Genomic DNA, 22,439 nt, shown 5'->3' with positions numbered 1-22,439 from the left:
AATACACACGTTTCAATAGTGTATTATGTCATTGTATTTGAAGAAACTATTTTATATAAAATTTAATATTTATTTGATCATATATTTTATATTATCCTCAGTATAACACAGATAGATATTTAATATGACTAGATGATTGTTCCTTTAATAAAAATCCATAAAATTCTTTTTCCCTCATTATTTCATTATATTAATTTTAAACTTATTCCTATATGAAATAGAGATCCTCAACATACATTATACCTACATTTTCACTTGTACTTGTATAAGATTTTGTATATTGAGTACACTTTAATGGTAGGTTTAAACCGGTTGTAAATTGATTAGCCCCAAATAAATTTATGTTTTTATAACACTTAATCTATTACAAATTATTCAACCTATGCCAACATTTTTTCATACAATTCTATACCTAAATTTCAAAATGTTGGCATAGGTTGAATGAACCGGTCGGCACACCCGGCTTAAATGCCGAATGGAAAACACTGGAGATGAATTCAAACTACAACTTGAAAATATAAACAATTGTTTATGTGGAAGAGATTATTGTATTAGCAGTCACACAAAAGAAAAGTTCATAAATTTGAAGATATCCGTTTAACCACGATCTTTATAGCTTTCCAACTTGGAAAAATAATAAACAAAAGTAAGAGTTAACAACATTTTAATCCACAACACCGAATATAACAACTAGGGTAAACTACATATATATTGCACAATTTATACCTTCAAATACTTATTAGGCAAACAATGCACATCTAAATTCAATATCTTGTTTCAAGTGCACATGTCACTATCTCAGTATAACTGCACATTTAAACACAACCATGGCTTCTAACAATTACTAGAGCATGATATGCAAACTTCTGACTTTCTGTTATATTTTCCAGTCAAAAAAAAATATTTGTGAAAGCTTTGAACATGATTTTCATTTTTCCGCCTCATAAAAAGACTTAACAAAAACTTGAAAAAAGATACAATTGAAAGATTGGGGATAAGGTATGTTGACTTTTTAAATATCAAATTTTTCATGGAAAAAAATTGCTTTGAGAAAAAAATAATACACATTATTTCATTAATTTTATGATAATGTAACGAATAAGAAAATATGTTAATATAATGGAAAGATTTATCTAAGATCCCAGATTGACAACAAGTGGAAGCCAGAAAACTACTATGTCTCAGATAGATGTGTAAAAGTTGGGAATCAAGCTATTCTTAAAATGTTACTTTACATATGCATAAAGCAGCTTGTAGAGACAACAAAATTTATCATGGTATTATGTTTAAGTTAATTATTAATATGAAATTAGCGTACCAGTTATCATGGCACACATACATATACTTGACAAACTCTGAAAATTTACATATATGACATATGTTTTTTTAAGCATGATGATGACAAGATAGGGTTTATGATTATTTCATATTTAACTGTGTAGTGATATGATCAAATATAATAATTAACAACCACTGTAGAACAAATATTAATCAGAAAAAGATCAAAGTGAAAATTGATAAACATTTGAGTCTTTGAGATGTTTGCTCTAATTCATACTATAGATATATACTATACTACTGATACAATGTAATACAGTACTTCTAGGATAAAACAAAACAAGGCAAATAACAATAACATCTTTTCCAAATTAAACAATAGTGTGGTTTTGATTAGTACATATGTTCCTTTTCTTGGTGTATTTAATTTTAGGTACTTTACAGTATGTATTATTTGTTATAAAAATCAATGTTGAGTCACACATATATAACCAGAACCACATTTACATTTTTTTATTTGGTCATATAACAGGTAAAACATAAATAATTACTAAAAACAAGAGAAGAAGAAAAAACCATTAAATATGTTATTTCTAAAATAATAAAAATAGCTGGTTAATACAAAAAGTGGAAACACAACAAATGTATATAAAGTGTAAAGTGTAATACTTTTAAGGACAAATAATAAAACTTATTTCTTAGGCCCAATGTACTAAAGAAACCTCAACAAACGCAAAAAAAGAACATCCTTATTTAACTTTACAATGGATACTGTAAATGTAAAAAAGAAGATGAGACAACTTTCCACAAGTTATCAAATAACACAGAAATTGACAACTATAGGTCATCATATGGCCTTCAACAATGAACAAGGCCCATACCGCATTGTCAGCTGTAAAACCAGTCACAAATACTGTAAATTCACACACAATGTTCCATGTCATCCTTATTGTGATAAATGTTACATGATTAGTATTGCATCAATTCTACTTAACATTTCAAGATGTGAACATACATTTGGCCAAATTAAAATTCAACACTTACCCAACAATTATAACATAAAACCTTGCAATAATGTTAAATTTTCACAGTTTCTGTAAAATTTAAACTTGATAGTTATTATTTCAAACATTTAAACAAATTTTCAAACTAAATAACAGGTTTGTATAGTATTATCTGTAAATATCTATGCACAATTATGTTTAATATCCAATAAAACAGAAATTTCAATATGACCAGCACTTTGTTTAGCAATGAAGGCAAATATACAAAATAAAAGAACAAAATATTATCATAAATTTGATAATAAGAAAAAAAAAACAATACACTTTACTCAACAAAGTGAACTTTAAATAAAAGAGAAAGTAGAAAACAATAAACATGTAACAAAAACTGAGATCATGAAAACCACATGCCCTATGCAGTATATATAAAAAGCACTTAATTTTCATCTTAAGGTGATACCAAACATCTTGACTAAAATTAATTTGGCTCGTTTAATTTTCATAAAATTTTGACAAAATATTTACAAGGGTCACTCTTTGACAAAAATATAAAAACTTCAAAACATTTGAACCACATTCTTTCTCGGAAAAATTTCATTGAATGTATAGCAGTTTGATAAAACACTAATTTTGATCATTGAGAAGCTTAACAATACGTGATTAAAACGTGTAGCTAATTTTACAGAGTTATCTCCCTGTATCTCTAATACAGAAGATTATTCATAAATAAAACAGAAGTGTTAGTATGGTAAATGCAAAAAGACAAGTTTTGATGTAACATAGCTCTAAGTGTGACCTACATAAACCATAGTAAAATAAAACATCTTGTAGTACGATAAACCATAACTGCAGACTAAGAAATTATCAATTATTTAAAGAAGACTTCTAATAGTGACCATTGATATGACTAGATTAGAATGATTGATTGTAGCTAGCTTGCCGTCTCTTTAGTGTTAGATTAGAACCAGATGCCCAGCAGGGCGCAAATTTATACGACCACAGAGTTCGAACCCTGAACAGTTGGGGCAAGTATGGACACAACATTCAAGCTTGATACAGCTCTGAATTTGGATTGTGATTAAATAGTTGACACAACATAGGTTTCTGACACAGAATGAATGTGGTCTAAGAACTTAAACTTAAAAACTTTTTTTTGTTTATTAAATTGGATATTTACCTATTATGGTCCAAAATCTAAATACATGGTTAGATTCAGCATATCAAAAAACCCCAAAAATTCAATTTTTGATGAAATCAAATAAAGTTCAATTTTGGACCCTTTAGACCTCAATGTGGACCAATTTGATAACCAGGCCCAAATATCAAAAATCTAATTACATGGTTAGATTCAGCATATATCAAAGAAGCCCATATATTCAATTTTTGTTGAAATCAAACAAATTTCAATTTTTCCCCGATTTGGACCAACTTGAAAACTGGGCCCATAATCAAAGATCTAAATACATGTTTAGATTCAGCATATCAAAGAACCTTAAGGATTCAATTTTTGTTGATATCAAACAAAGTTTAATTTTGGACCACGATTTGGACCAACTTGAAAACTGGCCCCATAAGCAAAAAATCTTAATACAAGTTTAGATTCAGCATATCAAAGAACCCCAAGGATTCAATTTTTGTTGAAATCAAACAAAGTTTAATTTTGAACCCTTTGGACCTTAATGTAGACCAATTTGAAAACGGGACAAAAAATTAAGAATCTAAATACACAGTTAGATTCGGCATATCAAAGAACCCCAATTATTCAATTTTTGATGAAATCAAAATTTAATTTTGAACCCTTTGGGCCCCTAATTCCTAAACTGTTGGGACCAAAACTCCCGTAATCAATCCCAACCTTCCTTTTGTGTTCATAAACCTTGTGTTTAAATTTCATAGATTTCTATTTACTTATACTAAAGTTATTGTGCAAAAACCAAGAAAAATGCTTATTTGGGCCCTTTTTTGGCCCCCAATTTCTAAACTGTTGGGACCAAAACTCCCAACCGTCCTTTTGTGGTCATAAACCTTGTGTTTAAATTCCATAGATTTCTATTTACTTAAACTAAAGTTATAGTGCGAAAACCAATGTGTCTTCAGATAATGACGACAACGTCATACCAATATACGACCGCAAATTTTAGAAACTATGTAAATCCTCATTTCTACAAACTGTTTCAATAGGTCAAGGTCATAATGAAAAAATCATTTTAAGTGATTTAATGTTTGTTTTTTTCAAATCATCCAGACTATCAAGTACAAAATTGTTGAAAGTTGTTTTAAATATTCACTAGATTGTCAATGCTTGGGTGAAGGAGTAGACAACAAAAACTTCCAGGATTTTAAATGTTAAATTTGGATTACCAACAACCCAGGATAATGGATGATGTTCAGTTATCCTGATGAACTAGGAAACCTTTGTTCAAACTGTTTACATATCATTGATCTTAAAAGGTATCACAAAAAATAGGCATGTCTGAAAATTGGGCTCTTAAAAATTTTTTTGAATTGGCAACAACTTTTGTCACTAGCCTTTTTTTATAATGACAACTTTTTGGAAGACAATGCAACACTTAATCAAAGAGCAGATTGCTCTGAGGGATACAATTGCCATTGTTTTCATTGACACATGTATACATGTAGTTCGATAATATTATTTTCAAAACTAATTCAACTGCACATGTAAAATGTAATTTACGTAATCTGAATAGTTACAAAATAGCCAATCTCAGATACAAGTGTATGAACAATGTACTTAGGCTTATTGTGTTTTATTTTTGTACTATCAATTCCAAGTTTACTTTCAACAGCAGTCACGAGAGAAGGTATTGTACTTCATATCTTGTCACCTATTTTCCTACGCTAATTCTAGGAGGAACTCCATTCCTAACTCTTAAAATATTTAGTTTTATGACTCCTTTCTGTACACATTTATCAGTTTAAATTGCAATTGTTTTTAATATAATACGACGTTTATCGATAGAAGCGAGTTAATTTGTATTGTATATTTTGATCTCTCAGAATTGAAGGAATTTACTTCTGGAAGGGAGACAACTCAAAACGATCACATGGAAGACTCCATTTCGCCTAAAGGGGTGTTGTAGTGAAAGCTCTACAATGTGGACCATTTATTTTAATTTAAATGATGCATATGATTTAAAATTATGCAACAACAATAACCCTCAATAGCAGACATACATAGAAAAGATCCCGTGAGTTTGAAATTAATTAATTGAGTGGGGAATCCAGAGCAACCATTCAATCTAATACCCCTTAAACTCAGGAAAACTATACACATACGCACAATTACCTAAACAAACCCTGGAGCGAGAACGTGTATTAAATGTATAGATGGTCCTCTATTTCTTTATTGAAGTACAATATCAAATATCAGTTTCATAACGGTGACATAAGAAAAACTCCACTTCAGTTCTTATATGAGAGAAATAGATTTGTCGGAATTCATAGAACTCTCACATATTGATAAAAACTGGGGAATTCCCTCTGACGTGTTTCTAAATTTATAAAAACACTAAATATAAATACTGCTCAAATCTGATTTTCTGTGTTGTTAAAAATACGCATATAAGTCAAGGAAAATATCAAACATGAAGATTATGAAAAGAACATTATAGGAAAGTTGTTTAAGTTCAATCCCTTTGTTTGTTTCTACCTTTTAAAGCAAGACAATCATACGAATCTGAGATGTTCCTTAGTGTTTAGAATAAAACAGTTGATGTGAGGGCATGGACCTGAGCCACTGGTATAAGTCTACAGATTGCTTGAAAGCAATCGTATCCCAAAAATGAAAATAATGAAAAGATGATAGAATGTTTTATGCAATGAGAGGAGAGATATATAAAAAAAAAGACATAATTATGGTCAGCCATTTAAGAAATCACATGATTTACAAATATTCTGCAAGAAATTACATGATCAACATGTTCACAGATCTTACAAAATGTGTGTTACAACATCAAAAGTTTAACAAGAAACTAAATAAATTAAGCTTAATCTGTTTTCTTCTTGTTTGCAGATTTCCCTTTATTTCCAGCACTATTGGATAGTCCACCCCTAAAATAGAAATATGTTAAAATATTATATATAGGTATAAACAAGATATTGGTTTTATTTCCTGGTATGTAAAACAGGCTCAGGTCTGCTGGTGATCCACATATTAAAGGATTATCCATCAGTTGATGGAAACCCAATCATGGTACAAATCAATCTTCAAAAAGAACAATATAATCAAAGTGCTTGTAAGCACTGAAAGGTAAAGATTGCTTCAATTTATCAGTGAGAAATAAAATTAATATTGCATTGGTTGTACTTGATTTAACAGCAATTCTTGACAAAGCAAGATAACTCCCATTTTTAAAGATAGCTTTAACAGTGACATCATTTATATTTCTAGAACAGATATTAGATTCCTGCACCTTGCAAAAGTTATGTAATTTTCTTGACAAGTGCTACATCATTTTGTGCCTTGAATATCTGAGCATATATTACATCAATAAATTTTTGGAAATGTTCATGGATATGATGTATAGAATGTTATGATTAATGCACTATATTTTGTGTATCGAAAGGTAGTGATAAGTCTTGGAAGATTTAGATATCAAGTCGGTCCCATAAGGTTTTGATTGCATTTCATGCAATCTTTACCTAAAAAAATGTTGCTGAATTCCTTGCCTTAGATCTCCTGAAGTGTTTTCTTGCTTGGCTCGAAGGCCAATAGTAACAATAGGAAAGGAGATTTTAAAAAAATAGAAAAAAAGTCCTATGTTTGAAAACAATAGTTTGATATGGGAAAATGACACATTAGCAAGGGCCTGCTTACAAATTTTTAGATTAGGCAAAGAGTGATGATGATTCTAAATAAATGCCTTAATGGCTAAAAATTATGGCAAAGTCTTAATAATGAAAAGAAAATTGAATCTGATTTAAGAAAGACCACTTTGGACAATACATTTCCTTTTCTTTACAACATTTGTTTTCATCCTGAGTCGAGAGTGATAGCCATTATTCAAAATTCAATCTACATAAAACTCACTTAGATCTTTTCTTTGAGTTCTGAGATAGAACATTTCCATGACATGTGTACTGGTGTTGTATCAAAGCTGGTTCTTTACTGAATTGACGATCACAATGTCCACACTTATGGGTACTGCTGTGAAGATGTACATTACGTACATGTCTGTTCAAATCACCTACCAAAACAAAGTTTTATAATAATGTATGAAAATAAAGAAAAGCAAATAGTTTTTCATTTGTTTTAAGTGGAAGTATATATATGTTTTTCAATGATTAACAGTGAATGATTTAAACAAAGTAACTATTTCAATTTGTTGAGACTTATTATCCAAACTACCTTCTAATGACTGGTTACCCAAACTATCTACTTTATACTGGTTACCCCAAGTCTTTACTTATGATTGCTTACATGTACCTGCACTTTCTACTGAACAGACTGACAGTGCACAGCCCCTTTTATAAACTGACCTTAAACTTGAATAAAATCATAACAGGTCAGTAACTTTTAATTTTCAGTCTTGACATTAATGTTTCTTCGAATCAAATAGGACCGGTTTATATCTTTTAATTTATATGGTAAATGCATTATAATGTGAAATCTTAATTTTCAGTTTCAATGATTTTTTCTTGCTTATTTTCAAGTATTTAAAAGTTATTAGTCCACTTTTTTCACGCATGAAAATGACACTGATGTCTTATGGCAGCATAAACAATATGCAAACTCTTTCTTCTGGAGGATGTAAATGCACTTTCAGTTTTTAGTGGAATGAATTGTCATCTTGTGTATGCTGTACATGTAAACCAACTAATTTTCGGGACTGAATAAATACACAAAAATTAATTGGCGCGAATATATAAAAAAGGATCTTTTATTTTTAACTACCCTACATCAATGGTTTAAAAATTCTCGAAATTAAATCATCACATAGTATATTAAAATAAGCCAAATACGAAATAAAGTATCAGCGGAAATAAGTTGGTTTACAGTATAGAAGATGTCTTTGTGGTGTTTTTGTTTGTTAAATATTGATAGTACATGTAGTATATATCCTTTAGATTTAAAAAAAAATCCCATCTCAAAAGAGCAGGCAAAAATCTATGGTCTATTCATGCTATATATTGGTCAATAAAGTCTTATCGAAAATTAAATACTTAGCAATAACACATTTGAGTTTCTTCTTGGAAACTGACAGATTTTTATAAACTTTTGTTATGCAAATTAAACATTGGTTTGAAGATGTTTTAATGATAACATATATCATGTATATACCTGACTGACAAAACTTTTTATCGGAACAATAAGGACAGGCAAAAACACGCTCTTTCTTGTGAAATCTCATGTGAACTACTAAATCACTCCTTCGTATATAACCTGTAAAAAGTGTTACAAAATCAGATACATCAATGAAACAAAATAAGTGAGGAATGCAAACTTAAGTACTGGTTAGTGGTATTTTAATAAGTAAATCATGATCCTTAGTTTCTTTTCTTTCATTTCTTTCAAAAGCAGAGACACTTCAATACACAGATATAATTTTGTTCTATGTGTTGTTTGGTAAAAAAGGGCCTCTTACACCCCTATGTGTTAAATACTGGACCAGCCATTGCTTGTTAAAAATGATATATGTTAAAGTAAATATTAGTTATGATGAATGATGATGGAAGCTTTTAACAACCTTAACTGGCTATAAAGCCCTTGTACAGTCAGTACTAATTAGTTTAACAACCTTAACTGCCTATAAAAAATAAAAACACAAAAATACTGAACTCCGAGGAAAATTCAAAAAGGAAAATCAAAAATCAAAAGGCAAAATCAAAAGTCCAAACACATCAAACGAATGGATAACAACTGTCATATTCCTGACTTGGTACAGGCATTTTCTAATGTAGAAAATGGTGGATTGAACCTGGTTTTATAGCTAGTTAAACCTCTCACTTGTATGACAGTCGCATCAAATTCCATTACATTGTCAACGATGCATGAACAAAACAAACATACTCAAAGAGTAAAAATGTCAAAAATAGGGGTACAACAGTCAATATTGTGTTATCATCTTAATATCACTACATAAACAACAAATGTAACAAAGTAGCACAAAAAGGCATACATCAAATTTAACATTCTCATTTTGCTTTTCTTATACGGCTGAATTTATCTATGTAAAGTCTACCCATAAATGACAGAAGGTTTTCATTACTGGTGTAAAATTGCGCGTTTGAAATTCGCACAGGTAGACATAAAAATAATTTTGTCGTATGACGGCATACATAAATGCAGACTCACGTAAAGTAGATATAACAAAAAACAGACTTACAGTAAAAATAATAAATGAAATAATGGTGTGGTTCAAAGTATGACGGGACACATAAGTACAGTTTCACGTCAAATACGGCTGAATTTATCTATGTAAAGTCTACCCATAAATGATAGAAGGTTTTCATTACTGGTGTAAAATTGCGCGTTTGAAATTCGCACAGGTAGACATAAAAATAATTTTGTCGTATGACGGCATACATAAATGCAGACTCACGTAAAGTAGATATAACAAAAACCAGATTTAACAGTAAAAGTAATAATAATAAATAAAATAATGGTGTGGTTCAAAGTATGACGGGATACATAAGTACAGTTTCACGTCAAATGTATATCATAAAAAACAGACTAAACAGAAAAAGTAGTCTTATTGAATAAAATAGTTTAGTCATTCATAGTATGTCAAGATCCTTAAGTAAAAGTAATATCAATAAATGAAATAATTTTGCCGTTCAAAGTATGTGGTTTTACGTAACCACAGAGTCACTTCAAATGAATATCTAAAAAAGACATATAAAAGAATACTATAATACGTAATTAAGATGATAACAAACGTCAGTACGCAAAATCTATACTTCAAGACCATCTTGTATTATTTGTGAAGTTGATACGGAATATTTATCAACAAGTTCTGGGTATCTTCCGATGAACTTTTTTAGAAAAAGGACGAGACGTTCTTTGACATACCCCTGGTTCATCAATTTTCTGCTCAGACACTGGTGACGTTTTACAAAGTCTGAATAGGAGCTGCAAGCTCTTGAAAACCTAATAAGTTGGGAAATGTATATTCCATATGCAGGTGAAGTTGGTACACATATTACTACTAAGGTGGGGGAAATTGTTAATTTCAAATTTAAAATCGTCTCGGGTGAACCAACGCCTGTGTGAATCATTTCGTTAGAGTCCCTGAAGTGGATACCTTGGTATAAAGCCCTTGTACAGTCAGTACTAATTAGTTTAACAACCTTAACTGGCTATAAAGCCCTTGCACAGTTAGTACTAATTAGTTGAACAACCTTAACTGGCTATAAAGCCCTTGCACAGTCAGTACTAATTAGTTTAACAACCTGAACTGGCTATAAAGCCCTTGCACAGACAGTACTAATTAGTTTAACAACCTTAACTGGCTATAAAGCCCTTGCACAGTTAGTACTAATTAGTTGAACAACCTTAACTGGCTATAAAGCCCTTGCACAGACAGTACTAATTAGTTTAACAACCTTAACTGGCTATAAAGCCCTTGCACAGTTAGTACTAATTAGTTGAACAACCTTAACTGGCTATAAAGCCCTTGCACAGACAGTACTAATTAGTTTAACAACCTTAACTGGCTATAAAGCCCTTGCACAGTTAGTACTAATTAGTTGAACAACCTTAACTGGCTATAAAGCCCTTGCACAGACAGTACTAATTAGTTGAACAACCTTAACTGGCTATAAAGCCCTTGTACAGTTAGTACTAATTAGTTGAACAACCTTAACTGGCTATAAAGCCCTTGCACAGTCAGTACTAATTAGTTTAACAACCTGAACTGGCTATAAAGCCCTTGCACAGACAGTACTAATTAGTTTAACAACCTTAACTGGCTATAAAGCCCTTGCACAGTTAGTACTAATTAGTTGAACAACCTTAACTGGCTATAAAGCCCTTGCACAGTCAGTACTAATTAGTTTAACAACCTTAACTGGCTATAAAGCCCTTGTACAGTCAGTACTAATTAGTTTAACAACCTTAACTGGCTATAAAGCCCTTGCACAGTCAGTACTAATTAGTTGAACAACCTTAACTGGCTATAAAGCCCTTGTACAGACAGTACTAATTAGTTGAACAACCTTAACTGGCTATAAAGCCCTTGCACAGTCAGTACTAATTAGTTTAACAACCTTAACTGGCTATAAAGCCCTTGCACAGTCAGTACTAATTAGTTTAACAACCTTAACTGGCTATAAAGCCCTTGCACAGTCAGTACTAATTAGTTTAACAACCTTAACTGGCTATAAAGCCCTTGTACAGACAGTACTAATTAGTTGAACAACCTTAACTGGCTATAAAGCCCTTGTACAGTCAGTACTAATTAGTTTAACAACCTTAACTGGCTATAAAGCCCTTGCACAGACAGTACTTATTAGTTTAACAACCTTAACTGGCTATAAAGCCCTTGCACAGTCAGTACTAATTAGTTTAACAACCTTAACTGGCTATAAAGCCCTTGCACAGTCAGTACTAATTAGTTGAACAACCTTAACTGGCTATAAAGCCCTTGTACAGACAGTACTAATTAGTTGAACAACCTTAACTGGCTATAAAGCCCTTGCACAGTCAGTACTAATTAGTTTAACAACCTTAACTGGCTATAAAGCCCTTGCACAGTCAGTACTAATTAGTTGAACAACCTTAACTGGCTATAAAGCCCTTGTACAGACAGTACTAATTAGTTGAACAACCTTAACTGGCTATAAAGCCCTTGCACAGTCAGTACTAATTAGTTTAACAACCTTAACTGGCTATAAAGCCCTTGCACAGTCAGTACTAATTAGTTTAACAACCTTAACTGGCTATAAAGCCCTTGCACAGTCAGTACTAATTAGTTTAACAACCTTAACTGGCTATAAAGCCCTTGTACAGACAGTACTAATTAGTTGAACAACCTTAACTGGCTATAAAGCCCTTGTACAGTCAGTACTAATTAGTTGAACAACCTTAACTGGCTATAAAGCCCTTGTACAGACAGTACTAATTAGTTGAACAACCTTAACTGGCTATAAAGCCCTTGCACAGTCAGTACTAATTAGTTTAACAACCTTAACTGGCTATAAAGCCCTTGCACAGTCAGTACTAATTAGTTTAACAACCTTAACTGGCTATAAAGCCCTTGCACAGTCAGTACTAATTAGTTTAACAACCTTAACTGGCTATAAAGCCCTTGCACAGACAGTACTTATTAGTTGAACAACCTTAACTGGCTATAAAGCCCTTGCACAGTCAGTACTAATTAGTTTAACAACCTTAACTGGCTATAAAGCCCTTGTACAGACAGTACTAATTAGTTGAACAACCTTAACTGGCTATAAAGCCCTTGCACAGTCAGTACTAATTAGTTTAACAACCTTAACTGGCTATAAAGCCCTTGTACAGACAGTACTAATTAGTTGAACAACCTTAACTGGCTATAAAGCCCTTGCACAGTCAGTACTAATTAGTTGAACAACCTTAACTGGCTATAAAGCCCTTGTACAGACAGTACTAATTAGTTGAACAACCTTAACTGGCTATAAAGCCCTTGCACAGTCAGTACTAATTAGTTTAACAACCTTAACTGGCTATAAAGCCCTTGCACAGACAGTACTAATTAGTTTAACAACCTTAACTGGCTATAAAGCCCTTGTACAGACAGTACTAATTAGTTGAACAACCTTAACTGGCTATAAAGCCCTTGCACAGACAGTACTTATTAGTTTAACAACCTTAACTGGCTATAAAGCCCTTGTACAGTCAGTACTAATTAGTTTAACAACCTGAACTGGCTATAAAGCCCTTGCACAGTCAGTACTAATTAGTTTAACAACCTTAACTGGCTATAAAGCCCTTGCACAGACAGTACTTATTAGTTTAACAACCTTAACTGGCTATAAAGCCCTTGCACAGACAGTACTAATTAGTTTAACAACCTTAACTGGCTATAAAGCCCTTGCACAGACAGTACTAATTAGTTTAACAACCTTAACTGGCTATAAAGCCCTTGCACAGACAGTACTAATTAGTTTAACAACCTTAACTGGCTATAAAGCCCTTGCACAGACAGTACTAATTAGTTTAACAACCTGAACTGGCTATAAAGCCCTTGCACAGTCAGTACTAATTAGTTGAACAACCTTAACTGGCTATAAAGCCCTTGCACAGTTAGTACTAATTAGTTTAACAACCTTAACTGGCTATAAAGCCCTTGTACAGTCAGTACTAATTAGTTGAACAACCTTAACTGGCTATAAAGCCCTTGCACAGACAGTACTTATTAGTTTAACAACCTTAACTGGCTATAAAGCCCTTGCACAGACAGTACTAATTAGTTTAACAACCTTAACTGGCTATAAAGCCCTTGCACAGTTAGTACTAATTAGTTGAACAACCTTAACTGGCTATAAAGCCCTTGCACAGTTAGTACTAATTAGTTTAACAACCTTAACTGGCTATAAAGCCCTTGTACAGTTAGTACTAATTAGTTGAACAACCTTAACTGGCTATAAAGCCCTTGCACAGACAGTACTAATTAGTTGAACAACCTTAACTGGCTATAAAGCCCTTGTACAGTCAGTACTAATTAGTTTAACAACCTGAACTGGCTATAAAGCCCTTGTACAGTCAGTACTAATTAGTTTAACAACCTTAACTGGCTATAAAGCCCTTGTACAGTCAGTACTAATTAGTTTAACAACCTTAACTGGCTATAAAGCCCTTGCACAGACAGTACTAATTAGTTGAACAACCTTAACTGGCTATAAAGCCCTTGCACAGTTAGTACTAATTAGTTGAACAACCTTAACTGGCTATAAAGCCCTTGCACAGACAGTACTAATTAGTTTAACAACCTTAACTGGCTATAAAGCCCTTGCACAGTCAGTACTAATTAGTTGAACAACCTTAACTGGCTATAAAGCCCTTGCACAGTCAGTACTAATTAGTTTAACAACCTTAACTGGCTATAAAGCCCTTGCACAGTTAGTACTAATTAGTTGAACAACCTTAACTGGCTATAAAGCCCTTGCACAGACAGTACTAATTAGTTTAACAACCTTAACTGGCTATAAAGCCCTTGCACAGTTAGTACTAATTAGTTGAACAACCTTAACTGGCTATAAAGCCCTTGCACAGTCAGTACTAATTAGTTTAACAACCTTAACTGGCTATAAAGCCCTTGTACAGTCAGTACTAATTAGTTTAACAACCTTAACTGGCTATAAAGCCCTTGTACAGTCAGTACTAATTAGTTGAACAACCTTAACTGGCTATAAAGCCCTTGCACAGTTAGTACTAATTAGTTGAACAACCTTAACTGGCTATAAAGCCCTTGCACAGTTAGTACTAATTAGTTGAACAACCTTAACTGGCTGTAAAGCCCTTGCACAGACAGTACTAATTAGTTTAACAACCTTAACTGGCTATAAAGCCCTTGCACAGTCAGTACTAATTAGTTTAACAACCTTAACTGGCTATAAAGCCCTTGCACAGTCAGTACTAATTAGTTGAACAACCTTAACTGGCTATAAAGCCCTTGCACAGTCAGTACTAATTAGTTGAACAACCTTAACTGGCTATAAAGCCCTTGTACAGTCAGTACTAATTAGTTGAACAACCTTAACTGGCTATAAAGCCCTTGCACAGTCAGTACTAATTAGTTGAACAACCTTAACTGGCTATAAAGCCCTTGCACAGACAGTACTAATTAGTTTAACAACCTTAACTGGCTATAAAGCCCTTGCACAGTTAGTACTAATTAGTTTAACAACCTTAACTGGCTATAAAGCCCTTGCACAGACAGTACTAATTAGTTTAACAACCTTAACTGGCTATAAAGCCCTTGCACAGTCAGTACTAATTAGTTTAACAACCTTAACTGGCTATAAAGCCCTTGCACAGTCAGTACTAATTAGTTTAACAACCTTAACTGGCTATAAAGCCCTTGCACAGTCAGTACTAATTAGTTGAACAACCTTAACTGGCTATAAAGCCCTTGCACAGACAGTACTAATTAGTTTAACAACCTTAACTGGCTATAAAGCCCTTGCACAGTTAGTACTAATTAGTTGAACAACCTTAACTGGCTATAAAGCCCTTGCACAGTCAGTACTAATTAGTTTAACAACCTGAACTGGCTATAAAGCCCTTGCACAGACAGTACTAATTAGTTGAACAACCTTAACTGGCTATAAAGCCCTTGCACAGTCAGTACTAATTAGTTTAACAACCTTAACTGGCTATAAAGCCCTTGCACAGTTAGTACTAATTAGTTGAACAACCTTAACTGGCTATAAAGCCCTTGCACAGACAGTACTAATTAGTTTAACAACCTTAACTGGCTATAAAGCCCTTGCACAGTTAGTACTAATTAGTTGAACAACCTTAACTGGCTATAAAGCCCTTGCACAGTCAGTACTAATTAGTTGAACAACCTTAACTGGCTATAAAGCCCTTGTACAGTCAGTACTAATTAGTTTAACAACCTTAACTGGCTATAAAGCCCTTGCACAGTCAGTACTAATTAGTTGAACAACCTTAACTGGCTATAAAGCCCTTGCACAGTTAGTACTAATTAGTTTAACAACCTTAACTGGCTATAAAGCCCTTGTACAGGCAGTACTAATTAGTTTTGTAAGCATTGCAGTTGATACCTTTGTTCAAACACAAAAAAATATCATGAAATGGCTTATTTAGATCAAACTACTGTAGATTCTGAAATTATTGCGATGTTTTTATTTTTGAGAAAAATGCAGCAGGGTTATAATCGCAAAAATTTAAAATCGCTTTTGAAATTTTTTATATGAATTAAACAAGATTTGTCTCAATTTGAAAAATTAAAAATGCATTTTAGTCTAAAATGACAAAATCGTAATAATAAATGCATGCAATATTATCTAAATTTCCAGTCAATGCTACTTTAACAAATGGATAGTCTAAAGCTGATGAGATCTGTGTGATTAAAAAAGTTATTTTTAATTCAAGTAAAAAGGTAGATAACTCTTACATGTACAATAGACAGCCATTTCCTGGTTTTTCCAAATTCATAAAGGGAGACAAACCTTATCTTTTATCACAACTTTTTACATCCTTCTTTGTTCAAACCTCCTTATACCAATTGATGACCTAAGGTGGAAAAATTTTCCTACCTTTTTGTTCTTATAAGGTACAAGTAAGTTGAAGTAACCTTTCGGCCGTTTATGATTTATGAACAGGTTGTTGTCTCTTTGACACATTCCCCAATTTTATTTAACAAAGTTAAAAAAAAAAAACTTATATTCTTTGTATTAAAAAGGTAATTATGATTATACCTAATGTGTGCTTTGTTAAACAGTGGTTTATATAATTGAATATTCCAGTCCACAAGGGAGATAACTCCTTACCTTTACCACATTCTTGACACCTGTATGGTTCCTGGTTTGAGTGTATCAGTAAATGTCTCTTTAAATCACATCGTTGTAGAAACTTTCTTTCACATACAGAACATTTATATCGATCCTACAATAGAGAGGTTTGTATACTTATTTATCATACAGAATTTATGTGATTCTAGAATGCACTTTATTTACATATGATAGTTTTTGGGTGGCGATTAAACACCAATTTTCTTCTTTATAATTTGAAACAAGACTAACTATTTCTTGATTTATTTGCATCAAGATTATGCACAATAATTTTCTCTTTGCAATGTACATTTTTTTCTCTGAGACTGTACATTTGATAATGTTATGGAGGAAATTTTACTCTAAAGTACTCATTATTATTAGAGTGCAAGATTGCATAATTTCATATCAGCAGATTACATTTAACAGTTAAACTATTTGAGCATGCTTTTATTTACTGAGTTATTTTTGAAATATAAAATTTATCATTGTTTATTTTGATTTTTATATGTACATATATGATTCACTTGTTTCATCATGTTCATCATGTTCATTGAGTCAAATGCTTTTCCTGACATAACTTTTATTCTTATGTTCTTCTCTGTAATTTTAGTTATATATTCTACTAATAGAAATTAACAATTCAAAGCTGTTTTCTGTTCTTTGTTAGGGTTGTTGTCTCTTTGACACATTTCCCATTTCCATTCTCAATTCTATTAAAAGCAGAAGAATTCAGATCTCATGTCATGAGAACAAATCCATAATCTTACCTTAAATCTAACATCATGTATAAGTTTATGTCTGGTAAAATTACCATGCCTGTTAAATTCCAACCCACATATATCACATTTAAACAACTCTTCATTAGTTGGTAGGTTACCACACGGCTTTCCAGATTTCTTCCTCCCAGGAATTCCTTTGGATTGTTCCTGTTCAACTCTCGTTCTCTCCTTACTTGCATTTGCCAGTAAAGTCAAAACCTCATTCTCCAACTCCTCTGTTTTGTCTTTAGTAGTATCACTTGAGTCTTTACTTTCATTGGTAGCACTTTCGGAATTAGCAGCTGTATCTGTACATTTACTGCTTTCTGATTCTTCAACAAAATCTTTATCAATGTCCATTTTTGTATTCCCAGTTTTATTTTCCAATGTGCTTTCATTTTTCCTTAATGTCAGACAACTATTTTGTCCTTTTAAAAGAGAAACATATTTTGTATTATCTGAAGCATCTTTGACATTGGTAAAAATTTGCAGTTGTGGTGAAGATTTGGTAACCATAGGAACAAGCTTCTCTTCCTTGTTAACTGTACTTGTAGTAACTGAGTTGGTTTCTTTGGAAGTTGAAGTATCTTGTGAAATAGTTTGCCATTCTGTCAGATCACATTGTCTAACATCTTTTACTTCAAAAGTCAGTGAAATAGTTTTTCCATCAATTTTAATTTTTGTATTTTTCTGTGAACTTTGAACTTTATTTTGCAAACTAGTGCTTTGGTTTATATGAAGTCTGTTGTTCACCATATTTTTTTTATTTGCTACTCGTCTTGACATTTCAACATTTGTTGTTTTATTATTCTGCAACTTAACTTTTGATAAACATTTTTCTGTAGTTGCTCTGACATCAGTGTCTACTTGCTTTGCTTGATTATTATTTTGACTTTGATTGACATCCTTCAACATCATGAGGTTGCCAATAACAACAGCATTATGTACAGTCTGAATATGTGTTGGTGTTGACTGATTGAAACTGTTGATATTAACTTGTGTTGTTTTTGTCTGTTGATTAGTATTTGGTTTGGCACCAGAAATTAGGTATCCAAATGGAATAACCTGAACTGTCTGTATACCTGATAAAGTCGAAATAAGAGGGATGGAGTGAACATAATTAATATTGTCCATAGCAACAATATTACTTGATGTGACAGCTGGCCTGATTCCTCCCTCTAAAGCAGCATCAGATATACTATATTCTTCAGCTTGTTCTTCTGGCATCATTAGACTTTCGTTTGACATTCCAAATTCAGATACTAAATCATTTGCAACACCAAGATCTAACTTAAAGTCTGCTGCACTAAGATGCTTGTCTGGGTTTCCATGAAGAAGATGGTCAACATCCTCTGAACTTCCCAGGAGTTTTACAGGTAGATCAGCTGATGAATGTTCAAATGAAGTCCCTGTCAATGAACTGGATTCTGTGAAAGGGAGCTCCATTTCACAACTTATGTCCATGATTGTAACTGAAAAAAATAATGAAATAGAAGGTTATAATATGGTATTCAAAGCTTTAAAAAAAATTGTTTCTTATGTATCTTCTTTTGTTTTTTTGGCATTCTTTGCATACTAATGGCTTGTCCTTTATATTGTGTTAAACTGTAACTATCAATGGATAATGATCACAATAAGAAGAACTTGCATTCTGATATCTGACACCTACATTCTATGTACATCATCTGTACACTGTATTTGGTCGTGTATAGTACGCATTTATGTGTAGTCCACACCCCTGTTCATCCCCTTAAAATCGAGAAAAAAAGTTTTGTAAAAGTCTAGTTAACCGTAAAAATCCATTGACACCAATTCTCCATGTATTTTATAAAAAAAAAAAATTATGTTTATTTATTTCATGAAAAAAATGAAATGGTAGAGCTTTTCATCAGGTAATTAATATTTAATAATTTTATAAAAGTAGTTATTAATCAAAAGATCCCTATTAAAATCAACATTTGTCTAAGTATGTCCAACCTGATTATGAGTGATATATAATATAACAGAAATACTTTGAATATTATGGAACAAAAGAAAAAAGAGATCAAACATTTATCTAAATTAATTAGCAGTAATCAAAATTTTAAAACTATTTAATCTTATATAATCTTTTCATTGATCATGTTGCTTTATTAGGCGTATGACATTTGTGCCGACTTTTAAAATTGTCATTCTTTCATTTGCGCCGATTTCATTTTTTTCATTTGCGCCGATTTCATATTTGCTCCTAATTGCATTTTCAGCATAACACAGGTGAGTATCTACTTGTACATGTACTATACCTTGAAAGTATATCAGTAAAATTTGATTATAAACATTGTTCACTTATATTTAAGTTAAGAAAATCCAGGCCGTTGCGTATGTTAAAATGCTAACTCTTAGAAATGCCCGCATCAGTACGTAGTTAAAGCGGAGAGATAGAAAAGATGGACTTTGTTAAAATTGACAAATATAGAAGAGACGAAATCACAAGAAAGGAATTTATCAGACGGGTTGCCTATAAATACTCGGCAAGAACAGATTTGTGATTTCAATGTATTCCGTATTTATGGATTTTATTATTGTAAATAGATTTTTAATCTGTCATTTTAGTATAAACAGAGTGCTTTTTATAGTATATGAACATATTGCGTTTTAATTGACTTATCCTGCTCGAGATCCCTCTTACACCTCTCCGTGGTGAGACAATTTATATCATTTGTACAACTGGCTAACGGAAGAGGTCAATAAGGATAACGAAAAAAAAACCATTTACCTGTAATTTACCTGTAAAAATATTGGGGCATATGAAAAGAAAAATTGACGCAAATGAAATGCAAATCCGCGCAACTGCAAAACGCTGGTTTTATTGCCTGGGATTATAATATTTAACACCTGTCAAAACTTAACATCATTATTTAATTGCTACCCTACACACCAATACTTAATCCTTAATTACCCCTCTTGATTACCTATGCAGGATGTCACACCTTTACTTTGAATAATCAATTTTGAAGACAAAAGTTGAAAAAAAGAATAAAAGAATAAGAATCAAATGAATTAAATATATAATAAACATCTCCAATATACATTATTAATGCAGAAAAAAAGAAATTAAAAAAAAAAATAATAAAAAAAAAATTCGAAAAACTGTCTATAGTTGTGTATAGTCCGGACCCCTTGTACAAACTACAAATTTAAGGGAAAAAGTGCGGACTATACATGACCAAATATGGTAGAGATTTTCCTGAAAATAATTTATCTCACATTTTTGTATTTTCTTAAAGAACACATATTTTTGAATTTACAGTATGTCTTCCGTGAATTTTTTTAATATATTGTTCCTGAAAAAGTTTGTGTATATCCATAAGTTAATTATGCAGGTTTGTTTGTTATTATCAATAAAAAAAAAAAATTAATGATATAAATGTACATCTCATTATCCAGTTTATTATATTATAAACCCTTTCATGAGACAAAATTTCATAATTATCCATCTATGAACAGTCTTTACTATAAACTTTGACTCCACAAGCCCATAGCTCAATATGTTTTTTTAAGCTTGATTGATCATTCTGTTGGCTTGTAGAAAAGAATTTTACAAGCAGAAAACATTTTAACTAGCAGGGAAAAAAATTAACGGTCGCCCAGTGGCCAATGGCAACCAGAAATTGACGTCATGATTATTTGGACTAAGCCAAATGATGTTCAAAGTAATTGTTGGTGCATAACAATCAATGTACACTTACTTTTAGAGGATTAAAAAATCTGGCAACAGATTTTGACAAATCAAGTTAAATTTTTTCCAAAAATTACAGTAACATTAATAATTTGAGACCTATAATTTACAAATCCCAATAAGGATAATTTGACAAATCACGTTAAAGTTTTAACCATTTGACACTAAAGGTAGCTTATAATTAAGAGATAACTGTATTGTATTTGAAGCTTTAAGGACGTCCATCGGTAGTTTTACTGTCGCAAATTTAGTTTACCTGGCGACGCGGAGCGGAGACAGGTAAACAGGTATTTGCGACAGTAAAACTACCGATGGACGTCCGCAAAAGCTTCAAATACAATACAGTTATCTCTATTCTAATGCAAAACAAGTTCATAATTAAATTTCAATCATTATTTCAATGTAAAATCTTCATTAAAGAAAATTCCATGAAAAGATGTTATCTTCTTTGGTCCCTACACTAGGTGACGTCATAGGTATGCTTCCGGCGTCAAACATAAACATCGGGCGTGTCAATACATTCAGCAATTCAAAATGTCGGCTTCCTTAGTTACAGACAAGGAGATAGAGAATTTTACGCTAACTGTCATCCAATCAGAATCATTGATACAAAATAATTGCATTAGAATAACTGTTTGACGCCTGACAGTAAAGGGCGTTGCTACATTCATTACTCTCCTATTGAACTTTGGGTCATTACGTGGAAACCATGTCATACAGCATAATTTTTTTGTGACAGCAAGATACCTGCTTTGGGAGGTCATTTTCAGAAGTTCGTGTAAACAAAAACCTGTATAAATGTATTCATTGCATAAGCTATAAATCTTACTTAGGGTTCCTTTTTATGATTGAAATATTGTTAATTAAAAAATTTATGGTGTGGGTTTTTTTTGCAACACAATCTGCTGATCTTTCTGCATTGTGCAGTGCGCTATGTTGTTTTTTTTTTATTTCCCAGTGCCGGAAGTAGTTGGATTATTTCCCTTTATATTTGTAAGGTGTGCATTTGGGTCATTTGTAACAAAAATATTAAGGAGGTTCGCTACCCAGTTTCAAAAGAACACGCTAGTATATATTGATAGGGTATTATTAAAGGAACCAGAAGAGCAAAATAATATATGCTTGTTTTCGAGATATAAGCCAAGGATTTGTATAGTACTATACAAATCCTTGTATAAGCCAATGAATTTTGGCGGGAAAATGTTGTCTCTTGACTTT

General features: G+C 32.1%; 1 protein-coding gene across 1 annotated transcript; it reads right to left on the bottom strand.

Moving 5' to 3' along the window:
* Window positions 1–647: 647 nt before the first annotated feature.
* LOC139521722 (uncharacterized) lies at window positions 648–22,193 on the bottom strand. Its single transcript, XM_071315284.1, has 6 exons — window positions 22,051–22,193; window positions 17,513–18,975; window positions 16,743–16,857; window positions 8,584–8,685; window positions 7,333–7,489; window positions 648–6,353 (listed from the first exon to the last, which is right to left on the bottom strand). The coding sequence occupies exons 2-6, from the start codon at window positions 18,965–18,967 to the stop codon at window positions 6,290–6,292; spliced, it is 1,893 nt and encodes a 630-aa protein (XP_071171385.1). The 5' UTR covers window positions 18,968–18,975; window positions 22,051–22,193; the 3' UTR covers window positions 648–6,289.
* Window positions 22,194–22,439: the final 246 nt, after the last annotated feature.

Source organism: Mytilus edulis, chromosome 4 (genome assembly GCF_963676685.1).
Source record: "Mytilus edulis chromosome 4, xbMytEdul2.2, whole genome shotgun sequence".
Classification (NCBI taxonomy): Eukaryota; Metazoa; Mollusca; class Bivalvia; order Mytilida; family Mytilidae; genus Mytilus; species Mytilus edulis.
The sequence above is the reverse complement of the archived record's forward strand: the minus strand, read 5'-3'. Positions and strand labels throughout refer to the sequence as shown.

Excerpts from the sequence above, each read along its gene's own strand:
- LOC139521722 (XM_071315284.1), bottom strand. The coding sequence starts at position 18,967 with ATGGACATAAGTTGTGAAATGGAGCTCCCTTTCACAGAATCCAGTTCA. Across the intron at positions 8,686-16,742 it reads GTGTCAAGAATGTGGTAAAG|GTTATATACGAAGGAGTGAT; the intron begins GTAAGGAGTTAT and ends CACTTTTTACAG. Across the intron at positions 7,490-8,583 it reads TAAAAAGTTTTGTCAGTCAG|GTGATTTGAACAGACATGTA; the intron begins GTATATACATGA and ends TTGTTTTGGTAG.